Source organism: Nelumbo lutea, chromosome 7 (genome assembly GCF_056320005.1).
Source record: "Nelumbo lutea isolate HS-2025 chromosome 7, American lotus-T2T, whole genome shotgun sequence".
In the NCBI taxonomy this organism is placed as follows: domain Eukaryota; kingdom Viridiplantae; phylum Streptophyta; class Magnoliopsida; order Proteales; family Nelumbonaceae; genus Nelumbo; species Nelumbo lutea.
In genome coordinates this window covers 47,997,080-48,017,181 of record NC_142690.1, presented here as the reverse complement: position 1 = coordinate 48,017,181, position 20,102 = coordinate 47,997,080, and the positions used below count along the sequence as shown (strand labels likewise).

At 39.9% G+C, this 20,102-nt stretch overlaps 1 protein-coding gene across 10 annotated transcripts in view; it reads right to left on the bottom strand.

Annotated features, from left to right (window-relative positions):
* PEX1 (peroxisome 1) overlaps window positions 1–19,291 on the bottom strand; it is a 122,050-nt gene extending 102,759 nt beyond the window's left edge. For 8 of the 10 annotated variants that reach the window (XM_088953878.1, XM_088953876.1, XM_088953871.1 and 5 more), the window contains exon 1: window positions 18,907–19,234. In XM_088953878.1, the coding sequence (XP_088810004.1) occupies window positions 18,907–19,101 (195 nt within the window). In that variant the 5' untranslated portion in view covers window positions 19,102–19,234. Of the gene's footprint in view, window positions 1–18,906 lie in introns of all 10 variants that reach the window. The other 2 variants (XM_088953873.1, XM_088953874.1) reach the window with 2 other exon arrangements.
* Window positions 19,292–20,102: the final 811 nt, after the last annotated feature.

Here is a 20,102-nt window from a genome sequence, read left to right as displayed (position 1 = left end):
TGTTTTTAGTGCTGGCCGCCTACTAAGGGTATTCATGTAATTGTGCTTACATTACAATTAAAGAATAAAAGATAACTTTAGGGGACAGGAGAGAGGTTCAAACTACTATCTTCCTTCTTCCCTTTCCTTCCATCTTCTTTCATTGTTTCTTTCTCTTCCATCTTCTTCAATCTTTTTCTTCTCTTCTATTTTCTATTTTATTTCAGATTATTGCAGGCGGGATCTACAACTTGGTAGCAGAGTGGCAGTCCTACCTTCTTCCTTTTTCTTCTCTTTAATCCCATATACAGGTTGTATGGAGAGTTGATTGGTTAATTGATTAGCAAGTATTCAGCCTAGTTAGAGGAGGTTTTTGGAGAAGATTGCAATGCTTGTTTGGGGCCCAAGACAGGTTTCTTGGAGAGTTTCCCAAGTTCTTAGATTAAGGGATATAGAGGGAATGTGGAAGTGGTTCTTGGGGCTAGAATAGAAGCATTCTGATTATTTTTGAGATCAATCCAAGTAGTAAAGATTTCTGGAGCCTCTGGTAGGAGTGGCTAGACTTTCTCCCTTTCTCCCATTTTGTCGAAGCCAATGAAACCCCTGACTTGGCTGTTTGAAGAGTAGTTTTAGCCCTGCAGTAAGTCCTGACTAGTAACACCTTATTTTTATTATCGCTTGTCTCATTTGGCCAATGGGGCAAATTGGAGGTGAGATGAAACACTCCACAAATTCCAAGTTTGGTCCAAGAGGGTCTATGGAGACTATTGGGGGCAATAACCTTAATGCAGTTGGATGGAACCAATTTTTTGGCATGGTCTCAGTCTATAAAGATTCATGTATAGAGTAGAGGGAAATTGAGGTACATCACCGGGACCAAGACGAAGCCTGCGGAGGATAACCCTATACCTATGAGAGATGGATGCAGGAGAACTACATTGTAGCAAGCTGGTTATTGAATTCCATGCAACCTCATATTAATCAACACAAATTGTGGATGGAGACTGCAAAAGAGGTGTGGGATAGTGTTACAAAGACCTATTCCCAAACAAAATCAGGTCGCTGATTTCCACAGTGGACTCAACCTTGACAATGATATTGTCGGACAGAATATTCTAGCAAAAGACAAAGTGACCTTATCCCAAGCCTATGCCATGGTTAGCAGTGAGGAGATTCGGTGACAGGTGCAGCTTACAGAAGTCTCAACGAATCACTTTGCCAATGCTGAGATGAATCCAAGGGCCAGTACTAAGAAGAAAGATGTAGTATGTGAGTATTGCAAAAAAACCTAAGCATATGAAGGATACCATAGTTTCTTTCTTTCATTTAGTTATGTTTATGTTTTATGCTTATGAGTAGTAGGTTTTAGTTATGGGCCTGTTTTCTTCTTTTTTATTATTGTTTTTAGTGTCGATCGCCCTACTATGGGTATTCATGTAATTGTGCTCATTACAATTAAAGAATAAAAGATAACTTTGGGGAACAGGAGAGAGGTTCTAACAACTCTCTTCCTTCTTCCCTTTCCCTCCATCTTCCTCTATTGTTTCTTTTTTTTTTTTTTTTAGAAAATTTAACCAGAATTTATTAAGAAAAAAGGGGGGATCGAGGATCAAGGGGAGATATACAAAACAAGGGGAGAACCCCTACAAGTTACAAAAGAGGAAGCTTGTTGCTATACAAATGCTCCAAATACACACCAAATTTAGCTAGGCCATCTGCACTATGATTGTGTTCCCTAAGAATCCAAACTCAATTAACATTCAAACCATCCAAAGAATCCCAAGCTTCAGTCAGATAATGATTCAATCTCCAAGGGCCCCCTCTGTCTCATAACCATTTTATCGTATTTGTTGAATCACCTGCAATGATCAAATTCTAAATTCCCAAATTCTTTATTATCCTGATTCAGGTGAGAGCAACCACCACTTCAACCTTTGTAGATTGAGCCCAGCCGAATGGACCACTAAAATGTTAGACGGTGTATGCCCTTAGCTCCAATCAAATTAATGTACTTAATGACATTTATTGTAAATGAATAAAATTACATAATTGATTCATGTGTTTTGGTGTGTTTTGGTGTGTTCCGGTGTAATACCCTTAAACTGGACACTTATGAGACTCGTGTTAGTTTAGAATCTTCACAGCCGTTGGATAGATCTGGGGAGATTTATCCTGCCAAGGCAAACACTGATGTGCCGCCAAGTGGGTTGGGGTGGCTTGTCTCAGCCACCAAGGTGAGACCTGAGGTACATGCAGTGTGGGTTTTCTTGAAACCCTGAACTGGACCAAAATTCCAATATTGCCTTGGACCTTGGAGATAGATGGGCAAAACTTGAATGTTACACCTGACCCCTACACTCGACTATGATATTGCACTAGGTGTTAGATTGGGCTGTCTTTGATGTGCCAATCAGTGAGATCCTTAGAGAGGGTCAAAACCTGGGTATGTTGGGATAGCCTAAGAATTCATCTGAGTGGGTGATCATAGTGACAGAATCAGCCCCTTTTTCGGACAAAGTGAATGATCGGGAATGCACTCTCTGATGGAAACCTAAACTGCCGACAGTTGATTTCAACCGTTGAAATTTGTTTTGCAAAGTATATTTCTATAGAGATATACACATATATATTATGGTTTCAAAATGTTTACAAAATGTTTTAATTCTCGGGATACATGTGAGTAGAGAATGCAGCATTGTACCTTGCAACCGAGGGAGAGGTCCTCTCTTGTCGGGCAGTGTTTGATCATTATGGGCTGAGAGGTCAAGTGTAAGACCATTGAGGATAATACCTAATGAGCTAATCTTGCATCTGCCCACAGTCCTTGGGTTTTCATAAGGTGGCTGGACCCAAGGACCATTTAGTGTAAATGTTGGGCTCATTAAGAGTCCAAAGTGATGGGCCCAGGGGTTCATTGTCTCCTACAATGAATTCAGCCAAGCCTTGTAACAAAGGTTGGGCTGAACCCATGTAGTTGATGTGTAGATCAATGTTTGGGTCCCACGCCATACAAAGAGAACCAACTGGGCAACAGGTTAAGAGGTTAAGTGAGCACATAAACTTAATGGGCCTAAAGCCCAATTCGAACTGGGCTAATTAGATTAATTAAATAGGGGCAGATCTGGGTTTGGATCAGCAGATAAAGATAAGAGGATAAGTCTTATCCACTTAAAGAGTCCAGATCCAAATAAAAATTTGAATCAGGAAACTCCTAATTTGATTAGGAGTAAGCTAATCTTAAACTGCAGATAAGATAAGCGATTATCCTTATCACTTAAAGAATCCAAATTCAAATAAAGATTTGGATCAGGAAACTCCTAATCAGATTAAGAGGTTGTCTCTTTAAGTCTATAAATAAGAGAGCAGGGCGGACATGCAAAAATACCAGACAAGACACAACAAACTACAGAGTTCTTCCCTATTTTTGCCACCCCTACCCAGTTCGATCTCCACTTGTGGGAGTGATCAAGAATTTTTCTTGATATTGCTTCTTGGCAGAAGAAGCAATCTGAAGTCGTGCTCACCAGCCCTCTACTCCATTCTTGATGAAGAATTCAGTTCTTGCTGAAGAGCCGTCCTATTGATCCTAATTCACCTCACACTGTCATCTTCAGTGGAAGAAGGTTTTGGTTTTCTCCTTAGGCATGAACACCTTCATTGGGAGTTACTGCTACTTCGTATCAGGTATATCCCTCTCCTCCCTTTTGGTTTCATATCTGGTCAAGTTTGGTTCAAGATTGATCCTTGAAAATGCGGTTTTCTAAAATAGGGAATGCGATTTCCAGATGGGAGAGAGAGAAATTTTTGAAATTTCACCCAACCTTCCTGTAGGGTTCAGCCATTCATATGATGGATCTCTCATCCCTTCAGTGGTATCAAAGTCGGGTTCAAATCTTGAACCGAATTAAACTAGATCTGAATCTGCACAAATGTGCAGAAGGTGTTCTACCTGATTTGCGTAGTTAGCGTTCTTCTGGGAAATCGGTTCCTAGTTTTTGGGCAAATGATCTAAAATTAAATCTTTATTAATCTGATTTATATTTAGAATTGTTCTATATATTTTTCTTGGATTTTGGGTTGTTCGTACGGTGGAGATCGAATTCTTTTATTGGCGCAAGAAATCTGCACACCTGCTGATTTATTCTATTCATTCTTGGTCTGTAATTAATTTTTTTTTTTTTTAGAAGGTATGTATAGGAATACAAATTTGATGTAATTTAATAATAGAAAAATTAGGTTTTCTACTTTATTTCATTCGAAGATGAAGCAAAAAGCGCAAAGGAGAAAATTTCGCAGATTCGAGTTCAGCAATCTGCAATTTGCAGTTTCAAAAACTGCATACTGCGAACTGATCTTTGTTTTGCAGGGTAACAATCTTACAGGCAGCCCTCTTACTGATTCTTAATTGTCATGTATCAATTGTTTAATTTCAGATCATCTTCTTGAATTGAATCTTGAATTAAACATCAAACCCTAGACCCAATCGAACCAGATTGGACCAAACTGGTTGGACCGAATCTGTGGTTCGATGGGGGCTGTTCTCAACTATAAAATTTCCTTCATGGGTCGAGGGATTGATGGTTAATTGTGAGATGCAATTTGGCCAACATCTGTAAAACCCTATTTAAATATGTTAAAACTGCTTTAGCCCAATTCAGCATAAATGCTATATGGGCCGAACTGCCTTTTACAGTTCAGCCCACATACCTAGATGATATTAATTGGTAATATTATAGAATTAAATGGGCTTTATTTATGGGTTTTACGGTTATTTAATTGATTGGATCAATTATGGATTTCATGCATGCGATGTATGGATGTGTGACGGGGTACGTTCATGGGCCATAAGCACTTGGCCCATGTTGATTCGATAGTGGTTCTTTCGCACACCATGGCGGGCCCCACACCAGCTTCCTCCCCAAGAGGAACCATGCAGAACCCTAGCCGTTTAGTGCCCATCTAAATCTGGCTTTATGAAAGTCAGTGAGAGCCACTTTGGTTTGACCTAAATTAAACTAGGATATAATTATTCGTTCCCTCCTAAAAATATAAGTAAATGTGATAGGGCGATTCATATGATGAAACTCTCTAAAGGCCTCCCATCATTAGTATGAAGGTTGGATGTATTGATTGGTGGAGATGCACCATAAAATTGGGCTATCCATCTGCTAATGCAATCAGCTGGATTGCTTCATAAGATGATAGAGGCATCATAGACCGATGTGGGAGGGGTCTATCCTAAAATGGAAGACTTTCTCACAGTACCTTGGTGTTCACGAACATGATGGGTGAGCACTTACTGGACTGAAAGGGAAAGCTCATAAGATGAGTGGATGAGATCCTTCACAGAAGGTGGTGGGGTTTTGCAGCTGAAACAGTTGGCTCCATGCACCCCATGTGGTTTCCCGCATTTCCAGAGACAACTGTCTCCGTCACTGAGATTGGAGGGAATCTCAGAGATGCCCAAAACGGAAATGGAACAAAGATTAAAAGCCCTTTCTATGTGATGACATGAATCAATTAGGTTGTGGACTTACAAATCTGCCTTGCCTTTACCAGAAATGGCAAACGAAAACTTCACCAAACTATTGGATGATAACAAACTCAAGGGCCCTAATTATGTTGGCTGGTTCTAAAACCTTATGATAGTTCTGACATCCGAGAAATTGGACAAAATTGCTAAGAACCCTGCTCCGGATCGTCTGGGTGACAGGGCTTCTGAGGCCTGAAGAAGAGAGTATCAAGAATGGGAAGAGAAAAACTCTCTTGCCTGGTGTTATATTATAACATCTTTGGACAATCCGATACAACGACAATTCAATAAGATCAAAGTGTCCAAGGATATATTGGATAATCTGAAGACTATATATAAAGAGCAGAACCGTTCTACTTGACAAAAGGTCTTAAAATTGTTTATGACCGCACAGATGACCGAGAACCAAGAGGTTCATGACCATTGTCTAAAGATGATGGGTTATATCAATGAACTAGAGGCTCACGGGTCAAGGCTAGATCATGACACCAAAATTTATGCTATCTTCAATTCCTTACCTCCGTCCTTCAATCAGTTTATCATGAATTACAACATGAATAAGCTAAACGTTAGCCTTCAGAAACTCAGCAATATGTTGCAGAGGACTGAAGAACTAATTAAAAAGGATAAGCCGATAGCCATACTTGTTGAAGGTGGCAAATCGGGCAAGAAAAAGCGGAAAGCTAAAAAGAAGGCTCAAAAGAATGGTAGCAAAACTAAAATGCAGAAGAAAGATAAGGCATCGGATGCCTGTCATTTCTGCAAACAGACCGGCCACTGGAAGAGGAATTGTCCTCATTATCTGGAGACTAAGAAGCAAGGTAATTTCGAATCTTTTATCATAGAGACCAATTTGTTGGTCACTTCTGCTTCCTGGTGTATTGACTCTGGGGCTTCAACTCATGCCTATAAATCACTGCAGAGGTGCAAGATAAGCAGAAGACCAAGTGACGGAGAAGTGACGCTCTACTTGGGGACTTCTGCAACAGTTGCAGCTACAGCCATAGGAACTGTAGAACTAGTTTTCAGAGAATGAACAATTGTACTTAAAGATTGTCTTTTCATACCAAATTTAAGAAGAATTTTGATTTCCGTCTCAAAATTATGCATGGCTAGTTATTTTTTCTTATTCAGTAATGTGATTACTATTGAACGGAATAACAAATTCCTCACATATGGAGAACTTGAGAGGTCTCTATGTTCTCCATCTTTCTCTGGAAACAAACATTACCCAAACTACGTCGAAAATAATCCCCAAGAAGATGACTCATGATACAGTTAATCCCACATGCCTGTGGCATTACCGACTTGGCCACATTAATATAGATCGTATCACAAGGTTGGTAAAAGATGGTCCTTTTGGATTTTCTAACTGTACAAAGATCTTCCAACCTATGAACCTTGCCTTCAGGGTAGTAAGATGACGAAGCGCCATTTATCGGTAAGCCTGAAAGATCTACAGGCGCACTTGACCTTATACATACTGATGTATGTGGTCCCTTGAATGTTAGGACACGTAACCAGCACGTTTATTTTATAACCTTTACCGATGATCACTCATGGTATGGTTACGTGTACCTAATGAGACATAAGTCTGAATCTTTTGAAAAGTTCAAAAAAGTCAGACAAGAAGTCGAAAAACAGTTAGGGAAAGAAATTAATACCATTCGATTAGATCGAGGCGGCGAGTATCTCTCTAAAGAATTCAATGACTACTTAAAGGAAAATGGGATTGTATCACAACTAGCTCCTCCTTCTACACCAAAATTAAACGGTGTGTCAGAGAGGAGAAATCAGACTCTATTAGATATAGTCCGATCACTTCTCATCCACTCAAAGTTACCTACATCCTTTCAGGGTTTTGCATTAGAGACTGAGATTTATGTGTTGAACCAGGTTCCAACCAAATCCGTTCCTAAGACTCCATATGAGCTATGGACTGGTAAGAAATCAGACTCTATTAGATATAGTCCGATCACTTCTCATCCACTCAAAGCTACCTACATCCTTTCAGGGTTTTGCATTAGAGACTGAGATTTACGTGTTGAACCAGGTTCCAACCAAATCTGTTCCTAAGACTCCATATGAGCTATGGACTGGTAAGAAATCAGACTCTATTAGATATAGTCCGATCACTTCTCATCCACTCAGAGTTACCTACATCCTTTCAGGGTTTTGCATTAGAGACTGAGATTTACGTGTTGAACCAAGTTCCAACCAAATCCGTTCCTAAGACTCCATATGAGCTATGGACTGGGAAGAAACCAAGTGTAAGACACTTAAAATTTTGGGGTTGTCCGACACATGTTAAAAGAACTAGTACTAACAAATTGGAATCCAAGACCAGTCGTTGCCTATTTGTAAGTTACCCCAAAGGCTCTGTAGGTTACTTATTCTATGATCCAAAAGACCAAAAGGTGTTTTGTAGTCGAAATGCCTACTTCCTAGAAAAAGATTACATCCTGGATAATCATCATCAAGAAGTTGATCTTGATGAGGAGAGCCCAGGGATATTGGGAGATGTCCCACCAGCTCCAAAAAATAACCAACCTAGAAGATCTACCCGGGTTTCTAGGCCTCCAATTTGTTACAACTATGACCAATGAGGAGGATCCTGTGACTTATTCGGAAGCTATGTTGGACATAGATTCCTTGAGTGAGTAGATGCCATGAGAGCTGAGATGGACTCAATGGAGACCAATGGAGCCTGGACTAGTAGATCCATAAGAGGAAAAAGGGCCTTGACGGTAAAGTTGAGAGCTACAAGGCTCGTCTTGTGGCGATAGGGTACACTCAGAAAGAGGGAATCGATTATGAGAAAACCTTTTCGCCTGTGGCCATGCTTAAATCCATTAGGATCCTGCTAGCTGTAGCAACGTACCATGACTATGAGATTTGACAAATGGATGTCAAAATTGTGTTCCTGAATGGAGATCTTACTAAAGATATCTATATGCAGCAACTGCAAGGTTTCATAACTACAGGTTAAGAACACATGGTATGTAAAATCGATCGATCCATATATGGACTTAAGCAAGTTTCTAGGAGTTGGAACATCCGGATTGTTGCTACCATCAAACAATTTGGCTTTGAGCAAAACCTAGATGAGCCCTATTTTTACAGGATGACAAAGGGAGATAAGGTTATGTTCTTGGTTCTGTATGTAAATAACATTCTACTCATTGGGAATGATGTAGGAATGTTAACTATGGTGAAAGTGTGGCTTTCACATTAATTCTTAGAGAAGCCTCCTCCTGCATATTGGATCTTCGACTCTATAGAGATAGATCAAAGAGGATAATAAGATTATCGCAATCTGCTTACATTGACAAGATTGTCAAAATATACAGTATAGAGAACTCCAAGAAAGGAAATGTTCCTTTCATACATTGCTCAGGCAATGACTGCGATAAGCAAATACCAATCTAACACAAGGCAGGAGCATTGGACCGCTGTGACAAACATACTAAAATACTTTCGAATGACAAAAGAGTTTTGTCTGGTATTCGATGGTAGTTCACTACAGATCGTAGGGTGTACTGATATTGACTGCCAGTCAAATCCATATGGTAGAATGACTACATCTGGTTACATCTTCGAGATGGGGTCCTGAGTAGTAAAAAATACCAGATTCCACAACCCAAGCCGAGCACATTGTCGTAAATGAGGCTGCCTAATGAATGATGGTGTTCATTCTAGAATTAGAATTCAACGCATCACCCGTTCCACTATTATGTGACAACACTAGATCTACGGGAAATTGATGTTAAAAGGTAGCATCAGCGGAGAATGTGGTAGACCCATTGACTAAGCCACTGACATAGAAAGAGTTTGAGAAACACGTGGAACATCTGGGACTCCGGCATGTACCCGATTGGACCGAAGTGCAAGAGGGAGTTGTTAGACAATGTATGCCCTTAGCTCCAATCACATTGATGTACTTGATGACATTTATTGTAAATGAATAAAATTACATAATTGATTCATGTTTTGGTGTGTTTCTGTGTAATACCCTTAAACTGGACACTTATGAGACTCGTGTTAGTTTAGAATCTTCACAGCCGTTGGATAGATCTGGAGAGATTTATCCTGCCAAGGCAAACACTGATGTGCCACCAAGTGGGTTGGGGTGGCTTGTCTCAGCCACCAAGGTGAGACCTGAGGTACATGCAGTGTGGGTTTTCTTGAAACCCTGAAATGGACCAAAATTCCAGTATTGCCCTGGACCTTGGAGATAGATGGGCAAAACTTGAATGTTACACCAGACCCCTACACTCGACTATGATATTGCACTAGGTGTTAGATTGGGCTGTCTTTGATGTGCCAATCAGTGAGATCCTTAGAGAGGGTCAAAACCTGGGTTGGGATAGCCTAAAAATTCATCTGAGTGGGTGATCATAGTGACAGGATCAGCCCCTTTTTCGAATTCATCTGAGTGGGTGATCATAGTGACAGGATCAGCCCCTTTTTCGGACAAAGTGAATGATCGGGGATGCACTCTCTCTGATGGAAACTTAAACTGCCGGCAGTTGATTTCAACCGTTGAAATTTGTTTTGCAAAGTATATTTCTATAGAGATATACACATATATATTATGGTTTCAAAATGTTTGCAAAAGGTTTTAATTCTCGGGATCCATGTGAGTAGAGAATGCAACACTGTATCTTGCAACCGAGAGAGAGGTCCTCTCTTGTCGGGCAGTGTTTGATCATTATGGGCTGAGTGGTTAAGTGTAAGACCATTGAGGATAATACCTAATGAGCTAATCTTGCATCTGCCCACATTCATTGGGTTTTCATAAGGTGGCTGGACCCGATGACCATTTAGTGTAAATGTTGGGCCCATTAAGAGTCCATAGTGATGGGCTCAAGGGTTCACTGTCTCCGACAGTGAATTTGATCAGGCCTTGTAACAAAGGTTGGGCTGAACTCATGTGGCTGATGTGTAGATCAATGTTTGGGTCCCATGCCATACAAAGAGAGCCAACTGGGTAGCAGGTTAAGAAGTTAAGTGAGCACATAAACTTAATTGATCTAAAGTCCAATTCGAACTGGGTTAAATAGATTAGGAGGTCATTTCTTTAAGGCTATAAATAAGAGAGCAGGGCGGACATGCAAAAATACCAGACAAGACACAACAAACTACAGAGTTCCCTGTTTTTGTCGCCCCCTACCCAGTTCGATCTCCACTTGTGGGAGTGATCAAGAATTATTCTTAATATTGCTTCTTGGAAAAAGAAGCAATCTGAAGTCGTGCTCACCAACCCTCCACTCCATTCTTGATGAAGAATTCAGTTCTTGCTGAAGAGTCGTCTTTCTAATCCTAATTCACCTCGCACTGTGTCATCTTCAGTGGAAGAAGGTTTTGGTTTTCTCCTTGGGCATGAACACCTTCATTGGGAGTTACTGCTACTCCATATCAGTATATCCCTCTCCTCCTTTTGGTTTCAGATCTGGTCCGATTTGGTTCAAGATTGATCCTTGAAAATGTAATTTTCTAAAATAGGAAATGTGATTCCCAGATGGGAGAGAGAAATTTTTGAAATTTCGCCCAACCTTCCTGTAGGGTTCGGCCATCCATATGATGGACCTCTCATCCCTTCATAAAAGTCCATCATATATTGCCCCTTTCGTCCCTTACTGTACCTCCCCAATACCAGCAAGGCCAGGATTACCTAGTGCACAACCGTCAAAATTAAGGGTTATCACTCCTTCACTGATGTATATGGGATGCCTCAAGGATGGATGCCTCAAGGATCTTTGCTGGGGATGAGGGAAAAACAGAAAGGGGTGAATATCTCTGATATTTGCTGTGGAGCTTATCCATGTAAGACTCAAAGATAGGATCTTTCGGCCATACAGAGGGACATGTTCTCAAGCTCGATGGTATCCAGGTCAGGGAATTTGCTGTGGAGCTTATCCATGTAAGACTCGAAGATAGACTGAAAGATGTCGCCTTCATCAGAAGAAGGCTTCAGGGCTTTTGTGAGATCAAATTTGTCCCACCACTTTATCTCTATCACCTAATCAATGGCTGGAGGCAACCAGGAAACATCTAGCTGATAACTCCATTTTAAAATCCATGGGAGGCGGAAGGTCTTAAAGAATTCGAACTGCTTAACGTGACTGAATTCCAAATAGCTTCTCCCTTTTCCAAATTTTTTATATTTGTAAGCTAATTCTTGACAAGGAAAAATATCGTCTGAGGCTCCCCATGAGGTCCACCAAACATAGGCCCAATCGGGGAAGGGGCCTTGAAAGTCTTCAGAAGACCGGATGAACCATGAGTGTCTAAAGATGGAGTTTTGTAGCAAAAAAACTTTATACCAAGCATCTTGATAGTCCCAGTTGTTGAACATTTTGGGTCTTCTGTCAATTGGCTTGGTAATAAACCTGGTCTTGTTGGAATCAGCCCATGCTGTTTTAGTCATAAATCTTACTATTACTAGCTTGGAATAAGCTAGTTCAGTTTTGTTAGGACCTCTAAAATAATGTTGAACATTCTGGATCTTCTGTTGATTGGCTTGGTAATAAACCTGGGCTTGTTGGAGTCACCCCATGCTGTTTTAGTCATAAATCTTACTATTACTAGCTTGGAATAAGCTAGTTCAGTTTTGTTAGGATCTCTGAAATAATGTTGAACATTTTGGGTCTTCTGTCGATTGGCTTGGTAATAAACCTGGGCTTGTTGGAGTCACCCCATGCTGTTTTAGTCATAAATCTTACTATTACTAGCTTGGAATAAGCTAGTTCAGTTTTGTTAGGACCTCTAAAATAATGTTGAACATTCTGGGTCTTCTGTTGATTGGCTTGGTAATAAACCTGGGCTTGTTGGAGTCACCCCATGCTGTTTTAGTCATAAATCTTACTATTACTAGCTTGGAATAAGCTAGTTCAGTTTTGTTAGGATCTCTGAAATAATGTTGAACATTTTGGGTCTTCTGTCGATTGGCTTGGTAATAAACATGGGCTTGTTGGAGTCACCCCATGCTGTTTTAGTCATAAATCTTACTATTACTAGCTTGGAATAAGCTAGTTCAGTTTTGTTAGGATCTCTAAAATAATGATGGATTCTGGGTCTTCTGTTGATTGGCTTGGTAATAAACCTGGGCTTGTTGGAGTCACCCCATGCTGTTTTAGTAATAAATCTTACTATTACTAGCTTGGAATAAGCTAGTTCAGTTTTGTTAGGATCTCTGAAATAATGTTGAACATTTTGGGTCTTCTGTCGATTGGCTTGGTAATAAACATGGGCTTGTTGGAGTCACCCCATGCTGTTTTAGTCATAAATCTTACTATTACTAGCTTGGAATAAGCTAGTTCAGTTTTGTTAGGATCTCTGAAATAATGCTGGATTCTTGCAGATCCTGTATGCAACAGGATTTCCTCATAATATTTTTTGTCTTTATTTAGACCGCAGACAGTGAAATGATGACCTTCAAGAACCGTCGAAGCGAGATGCTAAAGAGCTCCTTTTGGATTGGAATGAGACGAGACATAAGAAGCTTCTTCTCGGGAAACAGTAACCACGAACTCGATTGAATTATAGATATATTGGTTGGAATTAGCCTCAGTCATGTCAATCGATGGATCCCTAATTAAGGGAGATAACAAGGGGGATTGATTAGTCCTTGAACTGGATCCGATTTGATTAGATCTTGGATTGATCTCACTAGATCTCTTTGATTGCCTGGAATTAGAACTTATTAGAAGACGTGGCCTTCTGTCCGTCATCTTGAATTAGATAACCTTGCAAGAATTCAATTCCCTAGTTAAAAAGTCTGGCAGAGCATTATCAAATCCCATAATATATTTAATTTCAAAATCAAATACTGATAAAATAGTTTGCCATCTCGCGAAAATCTGTTTTGAAACCAACTTTTAACCCCTTTTTCTAAAATCTCTTTGGCCAATTTGCAATCAATTTGGAGAGTAAAATGTTGATTTACCAAATCACTTTGAAATTTAGCGATGCAGAGGACTATGCTAAGCATTTCTTTTTTTATGGTAGAATATTTTTTCTAGGTTTCATTCCAGATTCCCGAGGCGAATCGAATAATTTCTTCTTTTCCCTCTCTTTTTTGTTTCAGGATTCCTCCATACCTCAGCTCACTAGCATCAGTTTCTACAATCTTAGGAATTTTTGGATGCGAAATATTGAGACATGGAAAGGTTTTGACTCTCAAGTTGATTCTCTTCATTGTTTGAGTGAATTGGTTATTCCATTCAGGGAGATTTTTCCTAAGTCTTTTCTGAAGTAGTTGTCGGTCTTGAGCTAAGTCCTTGTAGTAGTCTGCTACATAATTTAGACTTCCTAAAAATCTTTGGAATTGAGTTTTTTCTTTGATTTCATCTGGAAATTTATCAACAAATTCTATTACCCTTTGTATGGGCACAATCTTTCCTTTCGATATTTGATATCCTAAAAATCTAATTTCTGTTTGGAATAATTTCATTTTTCGGGCTGAAGCCGATAAACCATTTTCTTTCATTACCCTTAGAAACCAGACACTGTGAAGGGATGAGAGATCCATCATATGGATGGCCGAACCCTACAGGAAGGTTGGGCGAAATTTCAAAAAATTTCTGACTCCCATCTGGGAATCAGATTCCCTATTTTAGAAAATTGCATTTTCAATGATCAATCTTGAACCAAAACCAAACCAGATCTGAAACCAAATGAGAAGAGAACGATATACCTAATACAAAGTAGCAGTAACTCCTAATGAAAGTGTTCACGCCTAAGGAGAAGACCAAAACCCGCTTCCACTAAAGATGACACAGTGTGTGAAGAAGCAGGATCAGCAAAATGGCTCTTCAGCAAGAAGCAGGATTCTTCAGCAAGAATCGAACAGGGGCTGGTGAGCACGACTTCAGATTGTTTCTTCAATCAAGAAATAATGTCAAAAAGCTTTCTTGATCCATTCCACAAGAGGAGATCAAACAAGGTATGGCAAGAATATGAGAGAATTCTGCAGGTGGTTGTGTGTTAAAACTAAGGAATTCGCCCCCTATTTATAGTCTTCTTTGGAACAGCCTCCTAATCTAATTAGGAGAGAGTTTCTTGATGCAAATCTGATATTTGGATCTAGACTCTTAAATGGATAAGACTTGTCTTATCCTTACAACTAATCCTAATCAGATCTTGCCTCCTTTTAATTAACTAATTTAAGCCCAGTTCGAATTGGGCTTTAAGCCCATTAAGCTTATGTGCTCACTTACCCCTTAACCTACTGCCCAATTGGCTCTCTTTGTATGGTGTGGGATCCAAACATTGATCTACACATCAGCCACATGGGTTCAGCCCAGCCTTTGTTACAAGGCCTGGCAGAATTCACTGTCGGAGACAGTGAACCCCTGAGTCCATCACCATCGGCTCTTAATGGGCCCAACATTTACACTAAATGGTCATTGGGTCCAACCACCTTATGAAAACCTAAGGACTGTGGGCAGATGCAAGATTAGCCCATCAGGTATTACCCTCAATGGTCTTACACTTAACCCCTTAGCCCATAATGATCAAACACTACCCGACAAGAGAGGACCTCTCCCTCGGCTGAAAGGAATAGTGTTGCACTCTCTACTCACATGGATCCCGATAATTAAAACATTTTGCAAACATTTTGAAACCATATCATATATATATATCTCTATATAAATATATTTTGCAAAACAAATCTCAACATTTGAAATCAACTGTCGGCAGTTTAGGTTTCCATCAGAGAGAGTGCATCCCCGATCATTCACTTTGTCCGAAAAAATGGCTGATCCTGTCACTAGATCACCCACTCAGATGAATTCTTAGGTTATCCCAACATACCCAGGTTTTGACCCTCTCTAAGGATCTCACTGATTGGCACATCAAAGACAGCCCAATCCAACACCTAGTGCAATATCATAGTCGAGTGTAGGGGTCAGGTGTAACATTCCAGTTTTGCCCATCTGTCTCCAAGGTCCAAGGCAATACTGGAATTTGGTCCAGTTCAGGGTTTCAAGAAAACTCATACTGCATGTACCTCAGGTCTCACCCTGGCAGCTGAGACAAGCCACCCCAACCAACTTGGCAGCACATCAGTGTCAGCCTTGGCATGATAAATCTCCCCAGACCTATCCAACAGCTGTGAAGATTCTAAACTAACACGAATCTCATAAGTGTCTAGTTTAAGGGTATTACACAGAAACACACCACAATGACATTAATCAATTATGTACTTTATTCATTTACAATAAATGTCAAAAGATACATCAATCTGATTGGAGCTAAGGGCATAACTGTCTAACAGCTCCCACTTGCACTTAGGTCCAATCGGGTACAAGCCGAAGTCTCATACTTTCCACGTGTTTCTCAAACACTTTCTGTCTAAGTGGCTTAGTCAATGGGTCTGCTACATTCTCTGCTAACGCTACTTTCTGAATCAGGACGTCCCATCTACCAAATATCTCCCACAATACATGGTACTTCCTCTCGATGTGCTTCAACTTCGAGTGGATTTATTCAAAGCCTTCTCATCCAAAGATATTCTTAGACAATGGCAGCCGGTTGCAAACTCCACTATAATGAAGGTTGTTAATTGCCAACCCATTCTATTAAGCTCTGTTTGATTTGTGGGAAAGGGATGCTTGACTTTGGTTTGCAAGACATAAGGATGGGAGAAGAAAATTGTGAGACGCAGTTTCTCAAAAGTGGGGACACAGGGTTGCACAAAAACGGTGCAACCCTGGTGGGAAAGAAAATTGACAAATATTACTTTGTATATATTTTATAGCTCTTTGATCTCCAACTTTGATTGCTACCATTGTCATGCCTGCAGCCTGCCATGGTTCCCAATGACCACAGCTGGCCTACAGCAATCATTTCTATGTATTTTATAATTTTGTCCATCAATGAATAGAAGAAAAAACCAGGTTTGACCTCCTTTTACCGACTTGAGTTCAACATCTCAGATCTGGGTTTTCCTAGATATTATAAGAGGGCAAACCTCTTTCTATTTTGCACAATATCTCAAACCAAATCTACCCTCCTCCATTGATGCATACACTGGTTTCCATATTCTTGTCATCCCCCACAATGTACGACACGAGGATTTAGACTGCAAAAATTCTTCTGCCTTTTATCAACATGTTTGTAAATTTATTGCAGATTTTCAAGAACACCAAACAGAAAATTCTCAATGGCTAGCAGATTTTGAGAAGACTTTTAAGGAAAAATGTGCTAGGGAGGAGCAACTGGTACTTCAAACATTGCAGTAACATTAGAAAATTTAACAGCTAAAAGATATAGCAATGGTTTCAGATGCTTTGAGAAACATCTACAAAAATGAGATTATTCAGGAATCAAAAGATTTGAACCATGAAGGAAAGATCCAGCAGAAGCACCAAAACTCCTACATAGACTCACCTAATAATACTCCTTTTCCAGCAGCAAAACTGAGAAGCAAAAAGGGTAGAGATGAAAAGACACCAAGTATCAGGAGGCTTGACACCCATGAAGAGTATCAACAGATGAGTAGGAAACAATTGTATCCAATACAGTATTTAAGACACTTGATGATGCAACAAGCTCATTAACAGGACAGGAGGGGCGGTACTGTTTTTTTTTTATCAATAACTGAAACTTCATTAATGAGAAAAAACAAATACAATAAAGTACTTGGGGAGAGGTAAGCACTCTTAACTCTCCCCAAGACAAAGATCAATTACCACAAAGCCCAAAATAGACTTTCTTCCCACCCCTTGTTTTGCAAATTGCACGTATATCCGCAAAGGAATTAGCAATCCTCTTTACCCAAGTATATTTATCTCCATATCCATTACCGACAAAACCTCTGCTCTAAGTGAATCACCTACTCCAATGGGTCCTGAATAGAAAGCTATAACTTTTCCTTTTTCATTTCTGAAGACTCCTCTAATCCCTGATGGACCCAGATTACCTCCACTGCTTCCATCAAAATTCAACCAGCAATCGGTGGAGACCAAATTGGACATGCCACAGACTTAAGAGGAGCTGAATCAGCCACTTCCAATTTTTGAACAGATCATCTGAAAAAATACCTCCAAATAATTCTAAAGATTTCACCCAATGAACCACCCTAATAGTAATGGTTTCAATGATGGAGGCTTCACTTCTTTCCTTTTCAGAGAAAATTCTTTGGTTCCTTTCTTCCCACACTTTCCAACAAATAGCAGCCTTTGTGCATCTCCATAAAATTCTACCCCTCCCTCTTCCTTGACCCCCTGACAGAAAGGGAAGTAAACAAACTTTGTACATCTGGTGGGGGAGTCCACCTACAACCAAACAAAGAGAGAAGCCAATCCCAAACCACAAAAACAAATACAGAAACCAAAGAAGTATTAGCAGTGTTGTGATCTAACCAAAAAAAAAAGTATTAGCAGCATTGCAAGCTTTGAGACTAGCAAAAAAAGGGAAGAATTACACAAATAGTCAAATATTGTGGTTGAAGGAGATACTACATCGGTGGTGGGATGTAGGGCTGTCAAGGACTCCAGAAGTCTGAAACCTAATCCAACATCCAATCTAATTATTAAGGATCCGGATGTTACAATTTTCACCCATTTAATAATTGGACCAGATGAAGATTGACCCCATGTGACCTGATTAAAATCCAAGTCCCATTAAAATTTATTATATCTATGTATATATAATATATAATAATATATTTATATATTATTCTATATAATTAAAAACAGCCCTAGTGGGATGGGTACAGGATGAAGAAACCCTAGAAGTACAAGAACATTATGGAGAAGATAAAAGAGCTAAAAAGAAGTAGGGTGGTTACAGTGAATTTGGGTGTACAGGTCGCCTAACAGTAGGGTTGATGAATTGGCCAAAAAAAAGGAGTGGAGAGAAGGAACTTTGTTCTTGTTTTGGGGGGGGGGGGGGGGGGGGGGGGGGGCGGGGGGGAGCACTTTTTGATGTATTTTGTTTTTGAGCTGGCTATCTCAACCTCTGGGATGCCAGCTTTCTATCCTTCTGTCTATAATTAATAATTTTTTTTTTCTGTTAATTCATAAAAAAACGCAATAAAGTATATGATTGTTGTTGCTGATCTAGGAAAGCATCAAGAGCATCTCTTAAGGATTTACCAGTAGGAAACCACTAGTTAAAGAATTTTGGCAGTAGTTGGCACATGCTCCTAAAACAACTCGAGGGTGCATTCTATGATTGAAAGATAGATAAAGATATCAGCATGCATAATGAGATCAATGGTTTCTTCAAGTCTACAAGGATGAATTAGAAGGAGATATAGGATTTCTTTTATAAACTAAAACATGAAATGCATCTGAACTAGGAAAATAATCTCAAGGACTACATACTTATTGGGGGAAATGGAGGAATAGATTTCATAGTTACTAGAGTTGCAAGCCAAGTACCTCGATTGCCGAAGACATCGAAGAAGAGCCGGACCATGCTACGTGCCATAGATTGTTGTCGCGAGACCGGAGTTCGAGAGCGAGAACAGGAGGAAGAGGCCCAGAACGAGTCGACTGAAGAGTTTGGATGAAAGATAGAGGGAGAGAAACAAAGCAGCTCTCTATCCCTCCCACAGCCTTCACCTCGTACTCCATTGAAATGCTTCTCCCAGCTTCAGACACAACGCTCTTATATAATTGAGGATAGTAACGTTTGCAGAGACTGAATCGTAGTTAACCTAGGTCCCACCCAGCACTCGCCACCAAAAGAATTAAGAAACATCCAGTACCCACCGGCCTCTACAACGGTCGGATAGAAAGGCGAAAGCGGACAGAGATCCTTTTTACTGAAATTTTTGTCTTACGATTTTCCAACTTTATCGTGAACTTCAATTAGGCGAGAGATTTAGTTATGTTTGGTTTATAAGAAAATGTAGGGAAAGAATGCAGTGAAATCTCTACAAATTAAAGACTTGAGTTGCGCCATGGCTGCGTTCTGTTTTGAAAAAATAATGGTAGGGAAAAGAAAGAAAATATAAGAAATCTGTACATTTCTTTCAAACCAAACAAAACCAGTGAAGGAATAGATCAGGTGTCTTCTAAATGGACAGTACGTCGGTACCCAAAAGCAGTATCCACCCAATGACGCAATTGTAGTTTTTGAGGGTGCAAATTGGGCCGGCCCAGTCTTTTTATTTCCTTTAAGGGTGCAAAAAGGCATTAGTTGAATACTTCTCATTGGGCTTGGGCCCAAGAAGTTGGGATTTTTTCATAATTGTCAAGGTGACGCCTACGCAGGCGATTAGGCGGTTTTCCATGGTCGTCTCCCAAATGCCACGGATTTTGTATACTCGGCGCCCACCTAGCGAGCACCTAAGCGACTAGGTAAGCACCTACATACATCTAAGAAACTATTTTTTTTTAATTTATGATTTTGATATTTTACTGGATGTTTTATTCTTTTAAAATAAAATTGGTTACATAATATCATTTTATTATTAAGATGTTCAACTAATGCCTTTTTATTTTCTTTATGCATAAGGGTTTTTTTATTCGATTGGAGAGGGATGAGAACCGAAGACTTCAAGCCCTAGCCCAACTCCATTGCACCTCAGCTTCAGCAGGTAAATTCTTCTTCTTCTTCTTCTTCTTCTTCT